This window comes from Leptodactylus fuscus, chromosome 3 (genome assembly GCF_031893055.1).
Source record: "Leptodactylus fuscus isolate aLepFus1 chromosome 3, aLepFus1.hap2, whole genome shotgun sequence".
Lineage (NCBI taxonomy): Eukaryota > Metazoa > Chordata > Amphibia > Anura > Leptodactylidae > Leptodactylus > Leptodactylus fuscus.
The window spans coordinates 148,920,141-148,946,271 of NC_134267.1; the positions used below are offsets into that span (position 1 = coordinate 148,920,141).

The 26,131-nt window shown below is 40.6% G+C and overlaps 1 protein-coding gene across 3 annotated transcripts in view; it reads left to right on the plus strand.

The window, feature by feature from the left end:
* The window catches only part of LPP (LIM domain containing preferred translocation partner in lipoma), a 213,329-nt gene that overhangs the window by 71,366 nt on the left and 115,832 nt on the right, over positions 1-26,131 (plus strand). For all 3 annotated transcript variants that reach the window (XM_075268542.1, XM_075268543.1, XM_075268541.1), the window contains 2 exons: positions 18,364-18,482; positions 21,035-21,157. In XM_075268542.1, coding sequence (XP_075124643.1) covers positions 18,364-18,482; positions 21,035-21,157 — 242 coding nt within the window. The remainder of the gene's footprint in view (positions 1-18,363; positions 18,483-21,034; positions 21,158-26,131) is intronic.

Here is a 26,131-nt window from a genome sequence, read left to right on the forward strand (position 1 = left end):
TTGAGAGAATTTGTTAAATTTTTTTTAATGTACTTTAGTAACAAATTTTGGCTCCTATATGTGGAATCCTGCATTTTGTTTTTTCCCTTGCTTCCCTGTTGAGAGCGGCCTCACTGTGCGCAGTGTACATGTGTGTAATGAAGTTAAATGGGTGTAGGGGAGGTTCTATGTCAAGTTAGATCTTGGGAATTATCAAATGTAGAAACTTGATTCTGGTACCGTATGAAAGCGGAGTCCTAATTTCTGCATGTACACTCTCATTGAGTAGGACAGTTCCCAGTATACACACAAGTTACTCATCACTTCCTACAAAACTATACATCAATCTGGTCAGCTCTTCCTACTTTATAACTTGCTGGCAGTAGATGGGCTGCATTTTCATCGTGATAGGTTTACTTTAATGCTAATTTTCTAATCCGGACTTCTTTATTAATAAAAAAAAAAAAAAACACACCCAAAATTACTTTTTGATGTGCCTTCAAGTTTCTCTTCATCCTTAGCTGTAAGTTAGCAATTCAGTTTTAGTTGGCTATATTTTATTTATGTTTTGGGAATATTTCTAGAAATGGAAGCCCCTTTTTAATTTCTTGAACATCCAGAACTGTACGCTGTGAACTCAAACCTTGCTATGGAAGTTTTTTTTTCAATGATTCAGAAAAGTAGGACCTAATACAAAAGTTAAAATAAATTCTCCGTATCTGTCAATATCTACCATACTCAGCCAGTCCAGACAAGCTACCGGTAGTTACACAGATATTGTGCTTTGTAGTTTGTATTAGCTGTTAGAAAGCCACGACTGCCTGTTTTACTGCCGCTATTACCTGCCACATGCCTGTGATTGTAGTATGCGACAGTCTGACTCACACAATTATAAGATCTCCTGAATGTCATGTAAATACATTGATATGAAGACAAACATCACAGGCACATGTAGCTCTTTCACATATGCACTGAGCAACATCTAGAAAGCAAAACATGCCAAGGAATGGCGCTCCCTTCTATCAATCCTACTTTGCTCCATTCATTAGTCCCAGTTTGCATGGCTTTTATCTAAAATTCATTCACATTCTTTGCGCTGTTTGGATTTGTGCTGATGGCATTCGCTGCTCAAATGTGCGTAATTCTTCAGTCCCAGGGGATCCACTGGCACAGGAGGACAGTTTACAAAGAACTGTTTGTTCTGAGAAGTGCTACAGTAGTGTAATTCACTGACTATATGAGCACTGAGTTATTTTCTCCTCCGTAAACGACAGTGAAAGGCTTCATACAGTATATTTGAGACTATATAGACTGCTACATTAATGTAGTGTAGATGTAAATTGGTGTCTGTGTACATCTGGACTAGTATAGAAAAACAACTGCTGATAAGTTTGGCTTGTAGTAAATTACAATAAATGAGAAAACACTTTTCATCAAAACATTAGAGAACCGCCTTTATCACAACCAGCTTGGATTATATATTCTCACTAGCAGGACACTAGTATAGATAAGAGTATTTGACAAGCTGGTCATAAGGATTGTTTTACAGAATTACATAAATTATCACAGGAGATAAGGTGTCAAAGACTGGAAGCAGGTTCTTAGTCCATTGTCTGAAACGATCTGATTGGGGTGTGTGTGTGTGTGTGTGTGTGTGTGTGTTTTCTATGTTCACAAGAAAGGCAAAGAGCCAATCCGCTAAATTGGTTACCTGTGGACCCCATAGACTCTGTGCAGAACTTTTCTCTGTCGATTTTAGATGGAAATGCTAACACAGATGTGAACCCAGCTTTTCGCATTTAACTTCTGCTTTTATTAGGCTAAGGAGTCAAGTGGGCAGTATTATTTAGTCATTGACAACCTTCCCTGATGACTGTGACTGACAGCTATCTCTGAATAGGCAGAGTAGGACCACCCACACCAAAGCTGAGGGTAAAGGGGCTCTATCATTGGGAGATGTAAGCAAATACTTTCATAGCCTTTAGAAGGGCTATTCCACGCATACCTTTTGTATGTAAATGGCCTCAGTAGTTTTTGAATGAGTCAATTATTATTCATATGCTAATTAGATTCCAGCAAGCCATCATGCTTCCCTGATGCAATATGTATATCAGAGTTCTCACCAAGAGGTACACTACCCAAAAGTAGCCTATTAGAGCCTAACTATAGTCCAAAATAAGTAGTAGTAGTAATCTTGCAACAATCTGACATTTCTTGCTGCATAGTTTTCTTTTGTCAGTGTGTGTATATCCTACCACATGATTAACATCATTGTAATCTTAACGTCATGAAAAAGTGATGGTATTCCCATGATCGTGAGAATGAAGAGACTGTAGCTCTTGTTTAGCTCTTTGTCTACTTTACAGTTTTTCTTTGCCTAGCTGGGTGACTTCCACTTTTTTTTTTTTTTTTACAAACAGGAATCCGTACTATGGAGCGATTCTAATGCATTAGGCCTTGCTTCAGTTCCCCACACATCTGGATGGCCAGGCAACAATGGGTGGGAAAAACTTAAATACAGAGCTAAATCGGCTCTGTGGTCCATCTGCAGTACCTCTGGGACCACTGCTGATCATAGTGTTGGCATACCATAGCGATATACCATCACTGTAAAATGGGGTTATTCATCTGGGGTAATTCTGAGATCAGATTATATTATTTTTGCAGTATAGTGTGAAATTGACATCAACTATAGACAGGTCAATACATCCGTGGGTTGCACATGCTCAATCTACAGTTCCCGTTGGCGAGCTTCTTATCAATTACAGTGGGGAAAAGAAGTATTTAGTCAGCCAACAATTGTGCAAGTTCTCCCACTTAAAAAGATGAGGTCGGCCTGTAATTGACATATAGGTAGACCTCAACTATGAGACAAAAAATGAGAAAACAAATCCAGAAAATCATTGTCTGATTTAGAAAGAATTTATTTACAAATTATGATGGAAAATAAGTATTTGCTCACCTAAAACAAGCAAGACTTCTGGCTCTCGCAGACCTGCAACTTCAAGAGGCTCCTCTGTCCTCCACTCCTTACCTGTAGTAATGGCTCCTGTTTGATCTTATCAGTATAAAAGACACCTGTCCACAACCTCAGTCACACTCTAAACTCCACTATGGTGAAGACCAAAGAGCTGTTGAAGGACACCAGAAACAAAATTGTAGCCCTGCACCAGGCTGGGAAGACTCAATCTGCAATAGGCAAGCAGCTTGAGATGAAGAAGTCAACCGTGGGAGTGATAATTAGAAAATGGAAGACATACAAGACCACTGATAATGTCCCTCAATCCTGGGCTCCGTACAAGATCTCACCCCATAGGGTCAAAATGATCACAAGAACAGTGAGCAAAAATCCCAGAGAGTTGGGACCAACGTAACAAAGGCTACCATCAGTAACACTACGCCGCCAGGGACTCAGATCCTGCAGTGCCAGGCGTGTCCCCCTGCTTAAGCCAATACATATCTGGGCCCATCTGAAGTTTGCTAGAGAGCATTTGGACAATCCTGAAGAGCATTGGGAGAATGTCATATGGTTAGATTCAAAGCCAAAGTAGAACGGTTTAGCATTCTTTCTACTCCAAAGAACACCATACCTACTGTGAAGCATATGGGTGGCAACATCAAGCGTTAAGGCAGTTTTTCTGCAAAGGGATCAGGATGACTGATCAGTGTACATGAAAGAATGAATGGGGCCATGTATCATGAGATCTTGAGTGCAAACCTCCTTCCATCAGCAAGGGCGTTGAGGATGAAACGTGGCTGGGTCTTTCAGCATGACAATTATCCCAAGCACACTGCCAGGGCAACAAAGGAGTGGCTTTGAAAGAAACAGTTCAAGGTCCAGGAGTGGCCTAGAGAGTCTCTAGATCTCAACCCTATAGAAATTCTTTGGCGAGCGTTGAAAGTCCGTGTTGCCAAGCGACAGCCCCAAAATATCACTGCTCTAGAGGAGATCTGCATGGAGGAATGGGCCAACATACCAACAACAGTGTGTGCCAACCTTGTGAAGACTTACAGAAAACGTTTGACCTCTGTCATTGCCAACAAAGGATATATAACAAAGTATTGAGATGAACATTTGTTGTTGACCAAATACTTATTTTTCACCATAATTTGCAAATTCTTTCCAAATCAGACAATGTGATTTTCTGGATTTTTCTCATTTTGTCTCTTAGTTGAGGTCTACCTATGATGTCAATTACAGGCTGACCTCTTTAAGTGGGAGAACTTGCACAGTTGGTGGCTAGTTAAATACTTTTTTTTTTTTTTTTTTTTTCTTCTCTCCACTGCATGCAAGTCAAATCCCTATCCTGTATACTGGGCGCATTCTCTTGAAAAATCATTCTTTGGATCTATCAGTTGAAATTCTCAAACATGGCAGACTGAGTTCCAGACGATGGCAGGGTGTCAGCTAAAATGATGATTGATTGATTGTATTACGATTGCTGAGCATTGTATGGGTTTGCAGAATAGCCATCTCTTCTTTGGGAATAATTGAGATGAAAATCTGTGCAGTGTAAAAGCCCGGCATGGATGGTAAGAGATTTGTGAGAACGTCTTCCTATTGATGTAAATATCCGCTATGTGAAGCTGTTCAACTCTGAAGAAAAACAAGTGTTGCAGAATGAAAAGATTTTGCTGTTTTCTTGAGTAAAGAACATATTATGTGTATATGACTAACTAGCTTTGTCCGGCTAGAGTTGCCTGGCAACCTGAGAATGTTGTACCTTGAACAGGAAGAAGTCACTTATTAAATTGGTTGGAAATAGGACTGGCAGCGGCACATTTGTGTGAATCAGATCTGCTTTTTATACTCATTAGGTCTTCTACGTAGTGTTCAACTATTCTTTGTATTATCCATCATTTTCCAACTACTGGTCCTCCTGTTACGAATGAAGCTATAAGGAATACTAAAAACCGATACTAATCCGAAACCTTCAGTTGTTCTTAAAGGGATTCTATCATTAAAATGCAATTTTTTGTGAATAACACGTAGGAATAGCCTTAAAGGCTATTCTTCTACCTTTTTAGAGGTCTTCTTTGTGCCGCCGTTTGGTAAAAATCCCTATATGCAAATGAGTTCTCTTGCAGCACTGGGGGCGGTCCCCAGTATTCAAACAGCACTGGGGCGTCTCCAATGCTGCAAGAGAACTCTCCAGCGACGCCTCCATCTTCTTCTGGAACGGCCTCTTTATGCGTGTTCTTCCAGCCTTGGCTTGAAATTTCTACGCATGCGCAAGTTGGCTCTGCTGGCAGGCCTCGAGCAGAGCTGACTGCATGCCTGCCTGGTGTAAGTGGCCATTTTGGCACTGAATCCACGTCATATTCCACCCCCTCACAATAGAGGTCTATGCAGACCGCTAGCTTCTTTTTTTTTTTTTTTTTTTTTTTTTTTTTTAACATGCCGCTCACAGAAAAAACAAGCAAGCTGCCCTCTCTTCAGGCAGATTCCGCGGCTCATTCAGCCCTGGCGTCCACCTTGCGACAGCACCCTCCGGACTAGGCCCATTCATTTGGGGATAATCCGAAGTGGGAAGCCGTGACTGCTGGAAGCCGCGATAGTTGTGGCAGGCGCATTTTGGCCCTATTCTGGACCAAAATACGCCATTCCGCACCCTGTGTGAACGGGGCCGAAAGGTGAAGTATGATCATAGATTTGAAGTTAGTTTGAGATACAAAAATGAAAAGCAAATCCAACATACAAGGCTTACCATTGGAGTTCTTCCTCTAATTGAGATGCTTACTGGCTCTTTCTGGGAATTACTGCAAAATGGTTGAAATATCCCTGCAGCCTAGTCATTACATTACATCAAAAAATACAATTGTAGGGGACAAAGCAGTTCACACTATAAAAATGTAAGCACTTTTCTTAAAGGGAGTCAGTTATCAGTTACCAGCATATCAGCCCAGCCCCAAAATGATTTCTGTTGCAATTTACAAATCAACCCTTTGGAGCAACAAGGACATGGCTGCTTATCTCTTTGGAGCAATGACAATGCCTTAGTTGCTCCAATGAGCTCATTTGCATATTAACAATTAACTACTTTAAGCACAGGAATTATTTTTTTTAATCTTGCATACTAACAAGCTTAAAATAAGAATTTTAAGATATTGTGTAGGTTTTTTTTCCCTACTTTTGACAGTACCCAGATTAACTAAAAGTTACCCTTTTAGCGCAAAAGCCGTCAGCATGATATGAGCAGTGTCACAGAGATGCCACGTGTTCTTCGCTGATCACAGTAGTTGTCCCATAAAAGAAATAGCAGGTCTCTTAGCAACCATCCTGGAGAGTACAGGATTACATTACACACTCTCTACACTATATGTGTTTTCTGTAGGATTTAAATGTCAGGATCTTTTGGCTGTGTCTGTCCACACTGCTCTGGTTTTATTCTCAGTCTTAGGACTTCTCGATTTAATCCTCCACTAAATAGTTGCCTGTTACTGTGTATTGAAAAGCTCCTGGGATTTTTATTTGTAGTTGGTATAGAATATAAATAATTATATATTTATTTCATTCATTCAGACATTCAACAAACATTAACTTTAAAGAATCAACTAGTTACTTTATATCTGTCCATATACCCTATACTGTAAAGTTTGTCAAAAATGCCAGTTCCTTAGGTGTGGGTACCATGTGTGTATACGCAAAAGGTATCGGCGTAGCCACCAGGGTATCAGATACAATGGCTGCTATGGAGCCCAACAACCAAGGGAGCCCATTTATACTGATACCTAAGGTGGAATTAGTGATAACTATGGATGATAGAGTATGCTAGAATACCATTACAAAAAGGGGGGAGGTGAAAAAATATTTTTTTAAAAATCATACACTCCTGTCCACGATCCTCTGGTATCCTTCCATCACGTTCTGGCACTTCCACTCTGGCGGCTTCTCACAAGTCTCTTCCTGAGTTCCACTGATTGGTCTCATCGGTCATGTGACCCCAGAGGCCAAAATAATCACACATTTGAGGTTTAGGACTTGCTGCTGAAGGTGATCATGGCAGAGCAGGGCCCCTTTACAAGTTTTGTTATGGGTCCCAGGATTACTTGGTACGCCCTTGAAAAAGTCAAAAGCTTTCAGTCAAGTATGAATATATATAAAAGAAAAAATATATGTCTCAGCCCTACGGTTTTGTTATGGTCCTAGTGCAGACAACATGCTTTTGTCCTGCTAATATGGTGCACGGAAAACTATATAATCCTGCCGGTGCAGGTACCAATACTAAATTCAAAAGACCAATAGTGATCCAGCAACCAGATTTGCATTAAATTAAAACTTTTGTTTATTAGTCCATTTGTTTAAAATTTCTTTGGAAAACCAGTGAAAAAATATAAAACGGACACAGCACTTACATGAAAAAAACTGTTTCGGATTACATGGAACAATGGACACACGATGCTTTAGCTGCCTACGCGTTTCAGGGTCAGAGCCCCTTCTTCATGGCGAAGTGAGGCCTTCGCCATGAGGAAGGGGCTCTGACCCTGAAACGCGTAGGCGGCTAAAGCATCGTGTGTCCATTGTTCCATGTAATCCGAAACAGTTTTTTTCATGTAAGTGCTGTGTCCGTTTTATATTTTTTCACTGGTTTTCCAAAGAAATTTTAAACAAATGGACTAATAAACAAAAGTTTTAATTTAATGCAAATCTGGTTGCTGGATCACTATTGGTCTTTTGAATTATGAATATATATATACTTGGGGAAAGTTGCATGGTTCAGCTTATGTCAGCTGCCTTCTGATCTAATGGCATTAAGTTAATTCCACAAGCCATATAAACGTCATGGTTCTGTTTAGTGGAATGTAGTGGACAGGACTCCTCAGGAGGTTAGGCCAAGGAAATACAACGCTCGCCAGTGGATATAAATGAAACTCTTTTATTGGCACACACATTTTCATTTATATCCACTGCGTATTTCCTTGGCCTAACCTCCTGAGGAGTCCGGTCCACTACATTCCAGTATCCATACGTCCTTGTGGCGTCGACAGCAGCTGCCTTCATTTTCTATCACACAGTTCCTATAATGCACTAAAGGTTGTTGTCATCCATGCAACCCTCCCAGGTGAGAGGACTATTGTTTCTTCTTACTTACGAAGTGCCTGTGACCACTACACAAGGATCCACTCGGTGTGTCTTTCTCTCCTTTATGTTTCTGTTTAGGTCAGGCTCTATTCACACTGATGTTTTGACTTCCATGTATAACAAGCCACACCTGTCTGCTCGACCCTTTCATTTCCACCCCTTACCCAGTACACAACAGACCTTACTGACTTCTAGTAGGACTTGTCTGCTTCCATCACATTGCATCATTCTGATGGTTAGAGTAATCCTGCCAGTAGTACTATTCATTCTGTCACATCTGCTGACACTGTGAACTGATCCTTTGATGGGAGTGTGAATGTAGAGGCATTTTCCTCTAACCCTATTTATTTTATATATATTTTTTTTCCATTTATATTTTTCATATTCTTAAGTGTTTGCTTTTTTTTTAATTTTGTTTCTGAAGTAACATGATCTAACTTCTCATGCAGCAAATTGTTTAACATTCTGTGTTCTTGAAATACCTGTCCCATTATACATTACATATTCTCTGGTGTTAGAGATTGACATGAAGTCTCTCTTGTGTACGGTACATTCCTGTTTTTTCTTGCTTTAAACCGGTGAGAACTGGACCTAGTGAAGCTGAGAAAAATTAACATTCCAACTCAGACTACACTTTCAGGTTGTGGGGGTAGAAAAAAAAATATACAATTCACAAATAGTACACATATATATATAGTAATCTTGACTAAAAATTGACTGTGTGAATAGTGTCTTACATAGTGTAGATTGTACTGTAACATTACGTGATATTTATGGAATTTGTTTTTATAATTTAAATCAATTCTTAAAACATGTTTTGTTTTTTTGTTTTTTGTACTTTTCAATTGAATATCCATGGGGATCCAACAAATTAGCAGTTTGCTCCCTAAACGCCACCTCTGCTTCACAGGTCATATGACACCAAATTTCATTGGTAACCTGGCACCTGGCCTGTGAAGCGGCTCAGTCCCTTTCAAGCGAATGGGCTGAACTGGGATGTCAAGCACAGCTGCTGCACACTTGTTTGACACTGTACTTGATCAGTAATAAACGCTGCAGCCTCTTCAAATAGCTGATCTGCATGGGGTCAGGGGTGTTTGACCCCTCCCGACCTTTAAATGATGATCCTGGTAAACCCCTTTAACGCATAACTTCCCACGGAAAAAAATTTCCAATCAAAATGTTTATTGCTAATCTTTGTGTCCATAATACATAAAAATACCCTCTCCATTACTGCTATTACTCCATTATTTATGGAGTATTTTGCAAACTGTTTGATAGCTAGGAATGAAATTAAGAATGATAAAAAAATGAACATCTTTCCCATGAAGATCTACAATAAAAATGACTACAAGTGTGTGAATTTTGTTTGTTTGTAGGTCTTTTTATCTGTAAGCAAATGATTTCTGTGATTACTGTAAAGAAGGTTTCCTGAAAATATTCCCTTGTCTATTAACAAGTCCCAAGAGGTTACAACAATAAATATGTTCAGGAAATCAGACCATACTAACTTCCTCTATCTCGTCAAGGAGACCAATTTGTTCATAGCTAAACTTCTGCAAAACTGTTTCAAATCCCTTAAGAGATATTAAAAAGAAACCATGTTTCTCGAAAATTCCACTTTTCATACCCATAGCAGTTTTCCAGTTAACTCCCACAGACTGACTTGCTATGCAGTCGCATATTGCGATGTGATAAGATATTTGCACTTCTCAAAATATCTCCTGGTAATGTCTTCTGGTCATAAAGCTAGAAATAAAGTAAAAGAAAACAAGGTTCTGGTTTATAATATAACTTATGTAGTTCTTAGTTCTAGGTTACACTGAATTTTTTTAAAAATTTCTCCACTATAAAATTGAAACAGCTACGGAAAATCTCTGCACAGTCTAGTTCGATCTATCTATTGAATTGCTTAGTTGGTTGAATACAGTAGCCAAGCTGAATCTAAATGTCTTGACCATGACAATGAAGTTAACCCAGAAACATTGTAATGTTCTAAGGCTTTGTATTTGTAATTTGCAAAGCAAATCCATTACAAAGTATCTTGAAATGGTACCCAAATGAACTTCTGTTATAACAAATCAGGTCAAAGAATCAACGAAATAAGATTTATAGGAAAGACCCCTGAAATAAGAAAAAAAAAAAAAATAGATATATAGATATATTATATATAAATAATATAGTTTTGTAAGTAAGGGTGTGTCCACAAGACCAAGTCTGTCTTGTGTATCAGATATTCAGCTACAGCAGCATCTCCTTGTTTTTCTGCTGCAGCAGTCTTACCTTGTTGGTAGATCTTACTGTTATGACAATGTTTGTCTTTAGTCTGCATTTCTGGAATTACAAATGTTTGCTAGGATGTCTAAGGATGAGCAAGGTACCATTCCAGTTGTCTCCTTAGGCATCCACTATACTATCACACCTCTAACGTTTCATGATGGCTGAATACAGTCAGGAGAACTGCATGTGACGTGGTAAATGTATACTGTGCTTCTGATGTTTTCTGTGAATTCCTGTTTAATGTTATGAAGCATGCCTTACATTCTTTACATGATTGTATTTGTAGAGAATTTCAAAATCCGTTTCAAGCCTAGTACCGTAGGTATTACAACACCAGGAGATGTGGTCAGGATCATTGCAAAACCATTTTACTCCTTATTTCTAGTAAAATTAAACAGAAGCTGAACTTTTCCTTCTGCCTTCCCCATACCAGCTGAGAGTAGATGACTTCCCCTGCACAGAGAATGTGGACCACAACCCACTCATTCTCAGAAGATGGCCATAATAATGGCCATCTCATGCAAGCTGCAGTCCATAAATACTGAAATGTCTTTTAGGAGAATATGGCCGCTCATGTTAATGAAGGCGTCATTGTGGCCTTTTCACTTCCATAACCAATTTTAAATAGAATCCGACGTTCCCTTGTTCATCAAGATTCAATCACATCCTAAGCAGTCAGTGTTTCCTCTAGTATGGAAATTTCCAAAATCCCTACTGAAGTAGTTAGGAACATGTTGAGGTTACCCTTTAGGAAACATCTCCTTCAATTATCTTCTCTGCAGCTCTGAGCTGTGTGGTTGCTATGAAGCATTTTGCACCACCATGATAGTAATTGTTTACTTGATGTGTGTTTGTATTAATATCTTTCCTGCGTATGCCTGTGGGAGAGCAGGACTTGATCAGCGTTTAGCTTCATGCAAGCAGAGCTAATGAAATACAGTAAAGCTCACTCTGTGAGGTGTGAGACCCAACATATAGAAACCCTTCATTAGTTACAACAAATCTGCATAGATTCATTTACTGTGGATATACTGCAAATAATAGAAGTACTCTTGAGTTTTTCTTCGTCTTAACCAGACGTGTCTAAACAGCGCTAAACAGATGGTCCCTTGAGCAAAACATGGGCCTATGTCTCCAGTAAAGAGAGCATCCTTATGGTTCATTTATCTAGATGTGCACATATGCTTATGTTTCATATGGATAGTTTATGCAATGATCTAAATGATGTTTTTACTATATTGATAATCATACGGTGCAGCTCGGTGGCTCAGTGGTTAGCACTGTAGCCTTGCAGCGCTTGAGTCCTAGGTTCAAATCCTGCCAAGGGCAACATCTGCAAGGAGTTTGTATGTTCTCCCCATGTTTGCGTGGGGTTCCTCCGGGTACTCTGGTTTCCTCCCACACACCAAAGACATACTGATAGGGAATGTAGATTGTGAGCCCTATATGGGACAGTGACTGACAATATCTGTAAAGCGCTGCAGAATATGATGGCGCTATATAAGTAAGAATAATAATATAATTTACCACAGTCTGATTTTTTTTTTTTTTTTTTTTCTTCTTTGTAACGTCACCTAAAAGTGTCTCCAACCCTGACTCCAACTCAACACTGCTTACATGGATGGACATCTATCACTTTTCCATTACCTGTGTGTTGGGATCCCCACTCATCTCTAGAATAGAGCCCATAGTCCTCCTTAGTACTTGAATGGAGCAGTGGTCAGGTACAAGTCCTGCCTCTCCGTTTAACGATGGGGTCAATGGAAATTCTTAATCGACCGAAAAACGAATACTCTGTTTAAATTTAAGTTTTGATAACACTGACAAGATGAGTGGACACCACCTAAAAATATATTGTTGGGGGTCATCTCAGGTATGTCAAACCAGAAAAGCACAACCAAACAAAAAGTGGGCAAAGGTATAATGGAGATGCTCAGTGGTTGCTAACTGCTAATGTGTGTGGGGTTTTTTTTTTTTTTTTGTTTTTTTTTTTAATATATCATTGTATGTGGGTTGAGTGTCTCCGTTATATGTATGCACACATTTTGTTTGGTTGTTTTTATAATTTTTCCCCTTTTGTAAGGCCTGGTTCACATCTGCATTCCATTCAGGGAGTCTGCATGGGGACCCCCCCCCCCCAAACAGAATACCAAATGCATCGATAAGCGGTGAGCAATGAAAGCAAATGGACCCCTTAGACTATAATGGGGACCGTGTGTTGTCCACGTGGTGTCCGCATGAGTCATGCGGAGAGGAAAGTAGTTCATGAAATACTTTTCTCTACACGTGTTCCATGCGGACACACCGCATGGAAAACACACAGACCCCATTATAGTCTATGGGGTCCGTGTGCTTTCATTGCTCACCGCTTATCAATGCATTTGGTATTTCATTTGGGGGGGCTCCCATGCGGATTTCCCGATCGGAATACCGAATGCAGATGTAAACCAGGCCTAAGTAAATCCAAATGTCCACTGTGCAGTAATAACAAATTATCAAGACTTTATTAATTCATTAAGCTTCAAAAGATCAGTTAAATCCACCCATTAAAAACCGTATTAAAGGATATTGGGCCGAGTGAGTATGATAATCTCCAGCTACTATACATGAAGATTAAATACTGACATTAAGTACACATCACCTCTGCAGTATTCACCATCTGAAAAAAAAAAATTCATTGATGAAAATATCTTCAGAACTGGGGAGACTGTATTGCCTGTTCAGGTCTATCTGGGGACTCGAACAACAAGAGACAGACTGCTATAATAGCGGTTACATACAGAACCTGATGCTCCCCATTATAGTTGTGTGTTGGAAATAGCCACGTTTTGGAGGGTGATGCAAAAAAATGGACGTTCTCGGATCCAAAACTAAACCAGTTGTATGCATGGGGCCTTGGTAACTTGAAGTTATTTTGTTGTTAGGGACGTCTGCGCAGTGGGGGCCCTGTGAGTGATCATATACTGTAAAACATACTCTTTTGACTAATAGTTGTGTCCTTATCGGAGATCTTGTTTATAGAAGCTGAAGAACATTTCTTTCTGATTGATACTGTTTAATGGGAAGACTTGCTGCTACTTTTCTTTTTCTGCGAATACTTTTAGTTTTGTGCTTTCCAAGTTTCCCTCATAAATGCCAAGGAATAACATTGTGTAATATTATTAGGCTACAGCACATTAAATCGCTGACATCCTGTTTTTCACATGTCTGTGAAGATTTTCTGCCAGAAGTGAGTCCACTTAGGCAGTCACCTAATGTAGGTTTATATACCTGCTGTGTCTTTAGGTTTCTGAAGGAGGTTAGATTGTTACAACTGTAAAGAAAAACTTTAGGGATATTTTTGCATATAACGTCGCAAGCACTTTGTTGCGTTTCTTTCATCTCCGGTGACTTGCAGTTTTTTTGTCATCCATAACCGGTACATGTACTGGTTTTCATGTGGCTCCCTATCTTTATTTTAAGAATCCTTCTGCTGGTTTAGTGTCTATACAGTGCGTTCTTTGTGTGTAAGTATGTATTTTCCTATGTTTAAAGCGTCATTCGGACAACTTTTGATTCTTGGCAGTATTTGTGTCAGGAATACATTTTGTGCTGTGTAGTAGAGAATGAGGGGGAGGGTCACCTCAAACGTACAAACATTAGGATATTTATATGCAGCTGTATAATATAAATGATAGAACTATGTTTTCAATTAGTGACCTCTCTGGAAATAATTTAGATACCACCACAGACTTAGTGTCCTATGAAAGAAGGCAATCTCCTCTCTCATATGACCAAAAATGCACAAATGCAAGTTTGTGTTTTATGATGTCTGAGATATCGCCGTTTGATGTGACCCACCCCTCCCCTCATGTTCTCTACTCATACTCCCATACACAGTAACAAGTCAGTGAGAAGCAGAGAACAGCTCTCAATACTGAAGCAAGGGAACAAGTGAAATAATGCAGAATTTCACAGAAATGATCCAAAAAGGAAGTAAATTTCAAAATTTATTGATGACTTAATACTGCCAGAAAATCAAGTTGTTCGTAAGTTTAGTTACACTTTAAAGGAAGTTTGTTACCAAAATCCAGCATATCAACCCACCCTCATAGATAGGGTAACATAGGTTATGGTGACTTGAGTCAAACTGTGTTTTCCCTTGTGAATCAATGTCTCAGTTGCAGATATCACTGTTGTCACCAAATGCAACTGAGCTCTTTGGAGCAACAAAGGTGTTATCATGGCTCCAAAGATGTAAGCTGCAATTCCCTTGTTGCTCAAAAAGCTCATTGCACATTGACTTAAAACAGCCATATTCCTGCAATGGAGACACCGATTCGTAAGGGGAAAACTACGTTGGATTCTGGTAACCCTAACCTATCATTGGTTATTAACTAACTAATGTGACTCTGATAATAAACTTTCAATTAGTCAATAGTTCTAGAGAAAATAAGATGCTTTATAATCTTATTTGAGAAAAATGCCTCTTTCTCCACTTGGTTCTCCTGCTCCCCGCTTTCTTGATTGTTCAGACGCACTGAGTGTGTCCTCTTGGGATATGTCGACTCCCTGAAAGATACGTTTACGGTTTTCTTTAGAAGTCAATGATGAAGTGGGATGGGTATATGGAAGCAGAATGAGGGAAACACAGAGGCTCACACAGATGCTGCTGGCTCTTGTAAGTAAACGAACTCTCTATTGCATACCTTATATAGTATGTAAGATATTATATAGCCGTACTGAGCAATCTGCTTCAAATCCAGCAATAGGGTGAGTTGAAATCTTACAAGAGCCAGCAGCAGTATGGTTACACATCTCTGCTATTCTCACACGCTGCTCTTCCTCCCCTCACCAGACTTCTGGGATAGCTGAAATGTGGCCTCTTAGTGAATTCCCATTAGGTCTTCTCTCTGGATATGGATTTTAGTAGTGAATCCCACTGCATTTCTGATACTACTCATATTACAATATGTAATAATAATTTATGCAGTGTTGCTTACAAAGGACCACTTCATTGGAAGGTCTTCCTTGGTAATCCTTACCACATCTTATTAGTACCTTTTTGTTATTCCTTTTATATTCACTAAATTAAGATTAATAAATCTTAAACCTGAGAGCTGTTGACTGAAAACCTTGTGTCTGTACAAGAGAGACTGCAGTGACTTGCATATGATAGGTGTGTTTTTTTTTTTTTTTTTTTCTTCTCTCCTTTTATCCAAAGTTATTGACCTGTTTAGATGAGGACTTAAATATTTAGTTAATTTGGCCATTTATGAACTTTGTTAAAGCACATTTCCAATGATCTGGACAGAGCATACTCTGGTGCAGTTACAATAGTTGTTTTTTTCACGTTCTGCCCACTATTGATTATGTAAGAGGAGACGTCCTGTTTGAAATACTTCCTCCATAACATCCTCAATGAATCCTATATGTGTAGCCTTCATACTGTGCACTGCCAAGGTATCCCCTGGAAGCATCAAACCAGAGGCTTGAGCACTACAGTACCATGAGGGTCAGTGTTGTATCACATTTGGGATGGGGCTGACTATGATGACCAAGATGGCAGCCGTGTGATTGCTAATATGGTGACGAGAAGCTGCGTCCTGGGAACGTAAGTGACTAAACATACAAAAGGACACACCGTTACTGAATATGAGGGCTAGGCACAGTCACATTTTTACTTTTGCTTGGAGGAACACTGACAATGACCAGTATATCATTCCACGCCAATGAATTTACTTCACACACACATATTTGCCCTATGGTTTTACTAGTGAGCGCCAACTTCTTATGTATGTTTGCCAAAGTCTGTTTTGCAAGGGAGAGAGAGTTCCTGGATCTTAAAATACTCAGCTTATATTTTTAGAACTGAATGTTAAGTTTTGCATCGACCACTGGAAAGAAGCTTCATCTTGGAATAATTTGGCAAATGAGATCCTGTTATTGAAAGACTTTGAGGAGAGGAGGGTGGTGTGTAGCTACTGTCAATTGAAGAGTCTTATGTTTTGGGGAGACCTACTCTGTAGAGCTGACTTCAGAGGAACGTTAACTGTTTAGGGGATGACATCCTGTTCCATGGTGCAGGTCTGCGGGTGTTCAGCCTTTCTGCTTGCACGTTGCGAGGAGATAATTCATCACCTCACCTTGTGAGCGCTCATTCATTTTAACTGATTACGCCTCCAACTATTCTCACATCAGTGAAATTACTAATTGCTATTCCTCGTGTGTCAAACAGCGAATCCTGAATAATTAATCCCAAATAAAATTAGTCGAATTGGTCCTTTTTAATTAGAGTTCCTGCTGCTGTTTGTTCTGAGCTTCCTTTTTCCATCCTGCTCGCAGAATTTGGGGATGATTAAAACTGTTTAAGGCTTAAACAGTTGGTGACCTTTCCTTGCAGAATAAATCTATAAACGCAATATTTCAACTGGCATGGGGTGATCTGCATTATTTTTGCTTGATATAAAACCATTTATGACTTTGGCGTTCCCAATAAAATAAATTAAATCCGCTTCTGTGAAAATGAGAATGCGACAGTGTTGAATGGACTTAGCCAGGGCTTTGTGAAGAGATACTGACTGGGTGTGTAACCTTAGGAGGTCTTGATGGGGTAACAACATTAATGGAAGTGGTTTTGTATATGAATATGGTGGTTCTTCTATTTACCGTATGTGTATTGCTTTCCTTTTGATAAGTAGTTTTTGGATATAAGTTATATTCACATTTGGTAATTTGACCTCTTACTAGTTAACATTTTGACATTTTCTTTTCTTTGTTATAGCTAGCTGGACATTTGCTAGGACATTACACTTTAGACGACCTTTTACAAGTTTGGATTTTTAGATACTGGCTTTTATGGATATCTCAGATTACTTGTGCCGATGTGTTGTGGTGTTTTTCCATTTCATGTCTGGTTTGGCTTTACGTTTGGTTTACTTCAGCTACATGCAATAGATATTAACATGAGATTATCACCTCTGTATAAATCGGAGATGGCCAGGGTGTTGCGGTGCTCTACTTTTTAGATGGTTGCTTTTGATGTGGCGTGACCTAATGATTTTTACTTGCCATTGGGCAAGTGGACTCTTGACTGTATTGAGTCAACCTATTTGAGAACTTGGATAGGTTTTTTTTAAACACTATTTTTGGGGGTAAAGTTGCTGAACATTGGCATCCAAATATAATAAAATAGCATTCTGGTTATTCCATTAGTCAGTGTTGGAAGGCAGAATATTTGAATAGGCTAAATCATTCCAAAATAACCACTTTTATTTTTTTTCTTTGTCAGTGGAAAGGAGGGAGTCTGGCATATCTTAAGTTAAAGGACTAATTTTGCCAGTAACAGTGGTTTAGGTTTGGTGGCTAGGGTCATAGCTTTTACTGTTCTCATAGCAATTTACATATACAGTAAACTTAGTTGTCCAAATGACTTCTGTTTAGAAATGGGTAACTTCACACGGTTTCTAGCAAGTGTTTCTTGAGAACTTCCCCAGATATGCTGAGTCTCTTTAGAGCTTCAATTGTCAAGCAGAAGAAATTATTCTGCATTTGTGAGGTCAAACTATACTATATAAAAACTCCAAGCTGCACCATCTCCTTAAGCCCCTATCATATAGCCACTAAAACAGAACTGGAAAGCCAAAGTACAATTTCTCATCTGTAGAACAGTAGATGTACTTCAATTTTAGACTTTTTTTTTTTTTTTTAACTTTTAATTCCCTCAGATGTTAGAGTATTACTACTAATATTACTGCTATACCTTAATAGCAGATTGAACTGGAATATGGCACTTCACGACTAAGCATCAGAAGTCTGAAATTTAGACCCACTGGGTGCATCCATGTAGCAAAAGGACATAGAGGAATGCACTGGACCCATCTTTTGTGAATGCATTTAGTTACTGATCAGTGACACGTCAATTGCAATCATAATATATCTTCGATATGTGCACTACATGCTGATTATATTTGCTGTGTTTTTTTTGTTTTTATCGTAAAATACGTGAAGTATAACAATTTGTTGCCTTTCTTGATCTGCAGGGGATTTTCCACCACCACCCCCTCCTCCTCCTGAGGACCAAAGTGGCCTTCAGCATTCATCTGGCCTTGGGAACTTTCCTCCTCCTCCTGCTCCAGACGATGCAATGTTCAATGTTCAGGTAATGTTTTCTAAAGGAGTAGAAGGTTGTATCTGGAGCGGGAATGACGGCATTTAGCATTCATACCACAGCCCTATGTTTCACATCTCAAATTACGCAAACTGTGATTTATCCATTCCACCGTCCCGTACATGCAAGGTGACGTGTGAAATTGGAAATCTCTATTTCCATGAACATTTCATTTATAAATATGACCTTTGTGTAATGCTGGGTTGATCAGAGTGAGAGAAGCTCCTTGTTGTTGCTCTGCCTTTAATAAATGATTTTCTTGAACAAAGAACATATAGTACTTCCTAAGCAGATGGCGAGCAATTGTGGGTCAGGCCTCTCTAACCTTTACTGAGGGGCTGCCATCACCTATGAACCACACCAGGCATATTGTAGCCCTAGATATTTACATAAATGGCCAACTGTTTAATGCAGAACCGGGTTGGGTCCATCTGCTTGTATGTGGTGCTCGTAGAGAAAGGTCTATCTATTTGGGCATATGAACAATGATTGTAATAAAGTAAACTAAAAAGTGCTACATGGATTTTCCGCCTCCCATTGACTCCCATTGTTTTTTTGTTTTTTTTTCATGCGGAATTCGCCTGAAGAAAGGTCAGCTCACTTTTTTTCCGCTAGCGGAAAAAGAAAAATGCTGGCGGGAAAAAAAAAGATGGCGAATCCTATAGAAGTCAATTGGGAGGAGTTTTTTGGAGGCCATTTCCATGTCAAAATCAGCTCCAAAAAACTATGAACTTACCCTTATTGTGCAAGTAGAGTTAGGTCTACATACGGAAAGCTTTTTTTTGGCTTGATATTTATCTTTGAGGGGTGGGCCTGATTATTATTTTATAAATACACCTTTAAAAAGAAGCTGCTGGTAATCTAGATCAGACTTCATTAACCCTCAGCTACTTTTCTGGCCAAAGAAAAGCCTCTTACTATACGTTTTCCATGTAGCATCATTGCATGTTCGTCATTGAGATGGATTGTCTTCAATGCATGAAGACTTTGGAATTGCTAAAACCATCCATGGAGAGCAGCTCTTCTTTTCCTTGGCACATACCTCCATGAATAAGGAAGTACAGACCCTCCTCTGTGGTTTGTACATGCCATAATAGGGCATATGTGCAATAGCTGTTGTGCTGATATAATCCTTTATACTGTTGCTTTGGATCTTACATTTTTCATTTTCATAAATAACAATGAGCTTTGTTGCATTCATGTTCTACATTTGAAAATCGCATATTTTTTTTTTTTTTTGAGCATGTCCTATCTGTTGCTGCTGTTCTGTATTAAACAGTTAGATTTTTTTTTTCTGATAGTTTCAATTGTGTTTTTGGTTTTTATTGGAGTTGCATGTGCTGTTCTATAGCAGTAGTTTTTGTTTTAAATTCTCATTTTATTGAAATTTTTGAACAATTATAAACATCCGTAGTACAAAGGTGAGAAAGCAGTAGTTACAATCATATATCAAAAACAAGTGAAAATTGCAAAGAACAGTTACAAATAGTAAGTAAGTAGTAGTAAATAAGCAGTAGTGATGTAATAACCTAATGGAAATAGTTGTTAAATTCTGGGTTTTTTTTTTTTACTAGAAAAGTATTATAGAAATATCATATATCCAGACTTAACACTGCTGCCCAATTATGCTGTTTGTATGTATGTGTATATACACCACTTAGTGATGGTGTTTTGGCATAATGCACATTCCTATACAGCAATTGTATACCATGCAGTATATGGTTCCCCTCTCCCCCAAGTGCAAGATACCGATCAGATCACAAGCCTCCATTGGATTTACTTGTCCTGAGTGCGTATGCTACTCAACAGTAGGCTCAAAAGCAGTGTATTCAGTCATAGCAAGTGACCAGGTTTTCTATTTTTATGGTGGCCTTACTTTCCCAATCTTAATCAAAAATGAATTATTGTTCCCAAGACTTTTTACTGGATCTTTTACACTGCTTGCCCCTTTCTGTTCTTTTTTTCATTTGCTTTAGTTCCCATTTTTCAAGCTAGACTTACTGTATTCCCTCCATGTACATTTCCTATTCCATGCGTGTACTGGTATTGTAGACAACGTAGATGACAAACTACAAACAAATATCTGTTCAGAAAAATCTTTGAAAATGTGTTTGACATATGAATAGGTGCAAATGGGTGATATGAACACCTTCATTTTGGATGAATAATTTACTTGGTGTTCATCCAGTAACATTGGTTTCATTACACATCTTACTATGGCAACACGCTATACTATTGGTATGTTCTTTGTCTTTTGTCATCTTAGTGCCAGGTAGTTTGGTATGTGTGATTAAATATATATAATGCTGCAAATAAACAAAGGACCTTCATACGAAGCCAAAGAAAACTGAAACCTTTATTGTACTGTAAAATTAAATCTGACAATATGGAGCCACAGAATATTAAACATGGGGCGAATTATTGTTGGTCGTTACGGTTTTACTTATATTACAATATATAATGTATGTACAGTACCAAGTTATTCCAGTTGTATCTCTAGAAGTTGGGGTTTGTAATAAATCTATGTACTGCCTTTTTCACAGATAAACACCAGTGGTAAAACTCTCGAGGAAAGACGCTCAAGTCTAGATGCCGAGATTGACTCCTTGACCAGCATTTTGGCTGATTTGGAAAGCAGTTCCCCGTATAAACCACGGACAAGTCAGGTACAATCATGTTATGGGAATAGGGATTATAAAGATTTTTTTTTTTTTTTTTAATTAAAGGGACTCTACCATTGAAATGAATTTTTTTGGCGAATCACAAGTCGGAATAGCCTTTAGAAAGGCTATTCACCTCTTACCTTTAGATGTGGTCTCTGCTGCGCCGTTCCTTAGAAATACCAGTTTTTACCGGTATGCAAATTTGTTCTCTCGCAGCGATGGGGGCGTCCCCACTGCTGCTTAAGAACACTCTCCAGTTACACCTCTATCTTCAGCTGGATCCTCCCCTTCTTTCGTCATCTTTCTTCTGCGTCACTTCCGACGCCTACGCAGTTGGCTCTGCTAGTGTCTCACTGGCAGTGCCGACTGCGCATGTCGGCCGGTGGCCGCCAGCCGGCATGTGCACTTGGCTCTGCTGGTGTCTCACTGGCAGAGCCAACTGCGCAAGCGTCAGAGGTGATGCAGAAGGAAGAACACGAAAGAAGGGGAGGATCCAACCGAAGATAGAGGCGTCGCTGGAGCGTGTTCTCGAGCAGCAGTGGGGACGCCCCCATCGCTGCGAGAGAACTAATTTGCATACCGGTAAAAACCGGTATTTCTAAGGAACAGCGCAGTGGAGATCACATCTAAAAAGTAAGAGACAAATAGCCTTTCTAAAGGCTATTCCGACATGTGATCGCCCCAAAAATTCATTTAAATGGTAGAATCCCTTTAAGTTATATATTTACAGACTGTGCAAATTTCATCACCATTGTAGCAGGATAAAGCCAAGAAAGCTCTAAACCAGCAGAAGTTTCTGTAGTACTACATAAATGAATTTTAGCAATTTGTTATTGTATAAATTTAATTTCTGAACAACTATATAGTCATGGTGGTGAATACATACAGCTATTACATACAATAGCTACATACAAAGCTATTGCATAGCTTTGTCTTTTTTCTATTTGCTCCCATTTTACAACAGGTTTTATCTTTTCATAGAACAATGTACCATTCAGCGCTCTTACTTTCAACACTCTTGGCAAACCTAATTAATTTACCCCTGGTTTAGCAAAATTGATCTTTAGCCTTAGTTATCAGAGAGGAATAACCTGTAACACATATCATTGTGTCATTGGTTTGCCATTTCTAACAATGTCAGGATAGACCTTTTATGTATATATTATATGGTCACCACATGCTTGTAGGATATGATATTTGGACTTGATACACCTCACAGCGACTCCTATCAGCTGCAGAGGTCCTTTCTTCCAGCAATGATGCTATTGAATTACACAATGAAAAAACCTGTACAGAAATGTAATTGCTGCTTGGTTTTAACAAGACTCGCTAAATCTGGGAAGTCATTGCTCATACAGTAGTTTACTTTACTTACACAGTAGACCTGTCCAGACTTTTGTGATGGTGTGGTTTAGGCTTGGGAAAACTCCATTTCTACAAAACTCAATGGAAGGTAAATAGTTGTTAAATAAAATATTAAAGGGATATTCCCATGTACATACTAATTTTTAAATTTGTAGATAATTAATAGAGATGAGCGAACACTAAAATGTTCGAGGTTCGAAATTCGATTCGAACAGCCGCTCAATGTTCGTGTGTTCGAATGGGTTTCGAACCCCATTATAGTCTATGGGGAACAGATACTCGTTAAGGGGGAAACCCAAATCCGTGTCTGGAGGGTCACCAAGTCCACTATGACACCCCAGGAAATGATGCCAACACCTCTGGAATGACACTGGGACAGCAGGGGAAGCATGTCTGGGGGCATCTAACACACCAAAGACCCTCTATTACCCCAACATCACAGCCTAACAACTACACACTTTACACACTCAATACCACATCTCTGACAGTAGGAAAACACCTTGAAACATGTGTATTTGGCACTTGCAGTGAGGAGGGCTTGTCACCAGCAGTGAATTTGGCCCTTGTAGTAAGTTGAGGTTGGCACCAACATTTGTTTTGAAAATCAGGGTGGATTGAGCCTCTAACCAGCAGAGTTTGGGCAAATTCATGGTGGAGGGAGCCTCTAAACACCCCAGTTTGGGCAAATTCATGGTGGAGGGAGCCTCTAAAAACCCCAGTTTGGACCAATTCATGGTGGAGGGAGCCTCTAACCAGCCCAGTTTGGGCAAATTCATGGTGGAGGGAGCCTCTAAAAAACCCAGTTTGGACCAATTCATGGTGGAGGGAGCCTCTAACCAGCCCAGTTTCGGCAAATTCATGGTGGAGGGAGCCTCTAAAAAACCCAGTTTGGACCAATTCATGGTGGAGGGAGCCTCTAAAAAACCCAGTTTGGACCAATTCATGGTGGAGGGAGCCTCTAAAAACCCCAGTTTGGACCAATTCATGGTGGAGGGAGCCTCTAACCAGCCCAGTTTGGGCAAATTCATGGTGGAGGGAGCCTCTAACCAGCCCAGTTTGGACCAATTAATGGTGGAGGGAGCCGCTAAACAGCCCAGTTTGGACCAATTCATGGTGGAGGGAGCCTCTAAAAACCCCAGTTTGGACCAATTCATGGTGGAGGGAGCCTCTAACCAGCCCAGTTTGGACCAATTAATGGTGGAGGGAGCCTCTGAACAGCCCAGTTTGGACCAATTCATGGTGGAGGGAGCCTCTAAAAAACCCAGTTTGGACCAATTCATGGTGGAGGGAGCCTCTAACCAGCCCAGTTTGGACCAATTAATGGTGGAGGGAGCCGCTAAACAGCCCAGTTTGGACCAATTCATGGTGGAGGGAGCCTCTAAAAACCCCAGTTTGGACCAATTCATGGTGGAGGGAGCCTCTAACCAGCCCAGTTTGGATCAATTAATGGTGGAGGGAGCCTCTAAACAGCCAAGTTTGGACCAATTCATGGTGGAGGGAGCCTCTAAAAACCCCAGTTTGGACCAATTCATGGTGGAGGGAGCCTCTAACCAGCCCAGTTTGGGCAAATTCATGGTGGAGGGAGCCTCTAAAAACCCCAGTTTGGACCAATTCATGGTGGAGGGAGCCTCTAAAAACCCCAGTTTGGACCAATTCATGGTGGAGGGAGCCTCTAAAAACCCCAGTTTGGACCAAGTCATGGTGGAGGGAGCCTCTAAAAACCCCAGTTTGGACCAATTCATGGTGGAGGGAGCCTCTAAAAACCCCAGTTTGGACCAATTCATGGTGGAGGGAGCCTCTAAAAAACCCAGTTTGGACCAATTCATGGTGGAGGGAGCCTCTAAAAAACCCAGTTTGGACCAATTCATGGTGGAGGGAGCCTCTAACCAGCCCAGTTTGGACCAATTCATGGTGGAGGGAGCCTCTAAAAACCCCAGTTTGGACCAATTCATGGTGGAGGGAGCCTCTAAACAGCCCAGTTTGGACCAATTCATGGTGGAGGGAGCCTCTAACCAGCCCAGTTTGGACCAATTCATGGTGGAGGGAGCCTCTAACCAGCCCAGTTTGGGCAAATTCATGGTGGAGGGAGCCTCTAAAAACCCCAATTTGGACCAATTCATGGTGGAGGGAGCCTCTAAAAACCCCAGTTTGGACCAATTCATGGTGGAGGGAGCCTCTAACCAGCCCAGTTTGGGCAAATTCATGGTGGAGGGAGCCTCTAACCAGCAGAGTTGTGGGAAAGCAGGGTGGAGGGAGCCTCTAACCAGCAGAGTTGGTGGAAATCAGGGTGGAGGGAGCCTCTAACCAGCAGAGTTGGGGGAAATCATGTTGGAGGGAGCCTAGTATTAGCAGAATTGTGCAACGCTTATGGTGGATGAGTATGAGGATGCGGAGGAATTGGAGAGGTTGAGTACAGACATGGAGTTTCATGTTGGGGTGCTTTACACAGGTGGGCACAAAAATGAAGGCTCTATCCAGTGGTGGTTCATTTTTATCAAAGTGAGCCGGTCGGCACTCTCAGCTGACAGACGGGTGCGCTTGTCAGTGATGATGCCACCGGCTGCACTGAACACCCTCTCAGGACGCTGGCGGCAGGACAGGACAGCACCTCCAAGGCATATAGGGCAAGTTCAAGCCACAGGTCCAACTTCGACACCCAATACGTGTAGGGCGCAGAGGGGTCGGAGAGGACAGGGCTGTGGTCGGAAAGGTATTCCCGCAACATGCGCCTATACTTCTCACGCCTGGTGACACTAGGACCCTCCGTGGCGGCACTTTGGCGAGGGGGTGCCATCAAGGTGTCCCAGACCTTAGACAGTGTGCCCCTCGTTTGTGTGGACCGGTGAGAACTTGGTTGCCTACTGGAGGAACTGCCCTCCCTGCCGCCAACGTCACATGCTGGAAACATCTCCATCATATTCTGCACCAATTGCCTGTGGCAAGCATTGATGCGATTGGCCCTCCCCTCTACCGGAATAAAAGACGAGATGTTGTTTTTATACCGGGGGTCAAGGATAGCAAAGATCCAGTACTGGTTGTCCTCCATGATTTTGACAATACGCTTGTCGGTTGTAAAGCACCCCAACATGAACTCAGCCATGTCTGCCACAGTGTTAGTTGGCATGACTCCTCTGGCCCCACCGGAAAGTTCAATCTCCATTTCCTCCTCATCCTCCATGTCTACCCATCCGCGCTGCAACAATGGGACGATTCGAAGTTGCCCGGAAGCCTCCTGTATCACCATCACATCATCGGACAACTCTTCTTCCTCCTCCTCCTCCTCCTCCTCCTCCTCCTCCTCCTCCTCCATTAAACGCAGTGAAGCGGACAGATGTGTGGACCTACTCTCCAGCTGTGACGGATCGGATGCTATCCCTAACTCCTCTGTGTGATCTGAGTTATCCCTGATGTCAATCAGGGATTCTCTCAGAACACACAAGAGCGGGATTGTAAGGCTCACCATCGCATCCTCAGAGCTCACCCTCCTTGTGGACTCCTCAAAGACCCGTAGGATGTCACAAAGGTCTCTCATCCATGGCCACTCATGGATGTGAAACTGAGGCAGCTGGGGTGCACCACTGACAGTGTATTCCATTCAGGATCCTGGGAAAG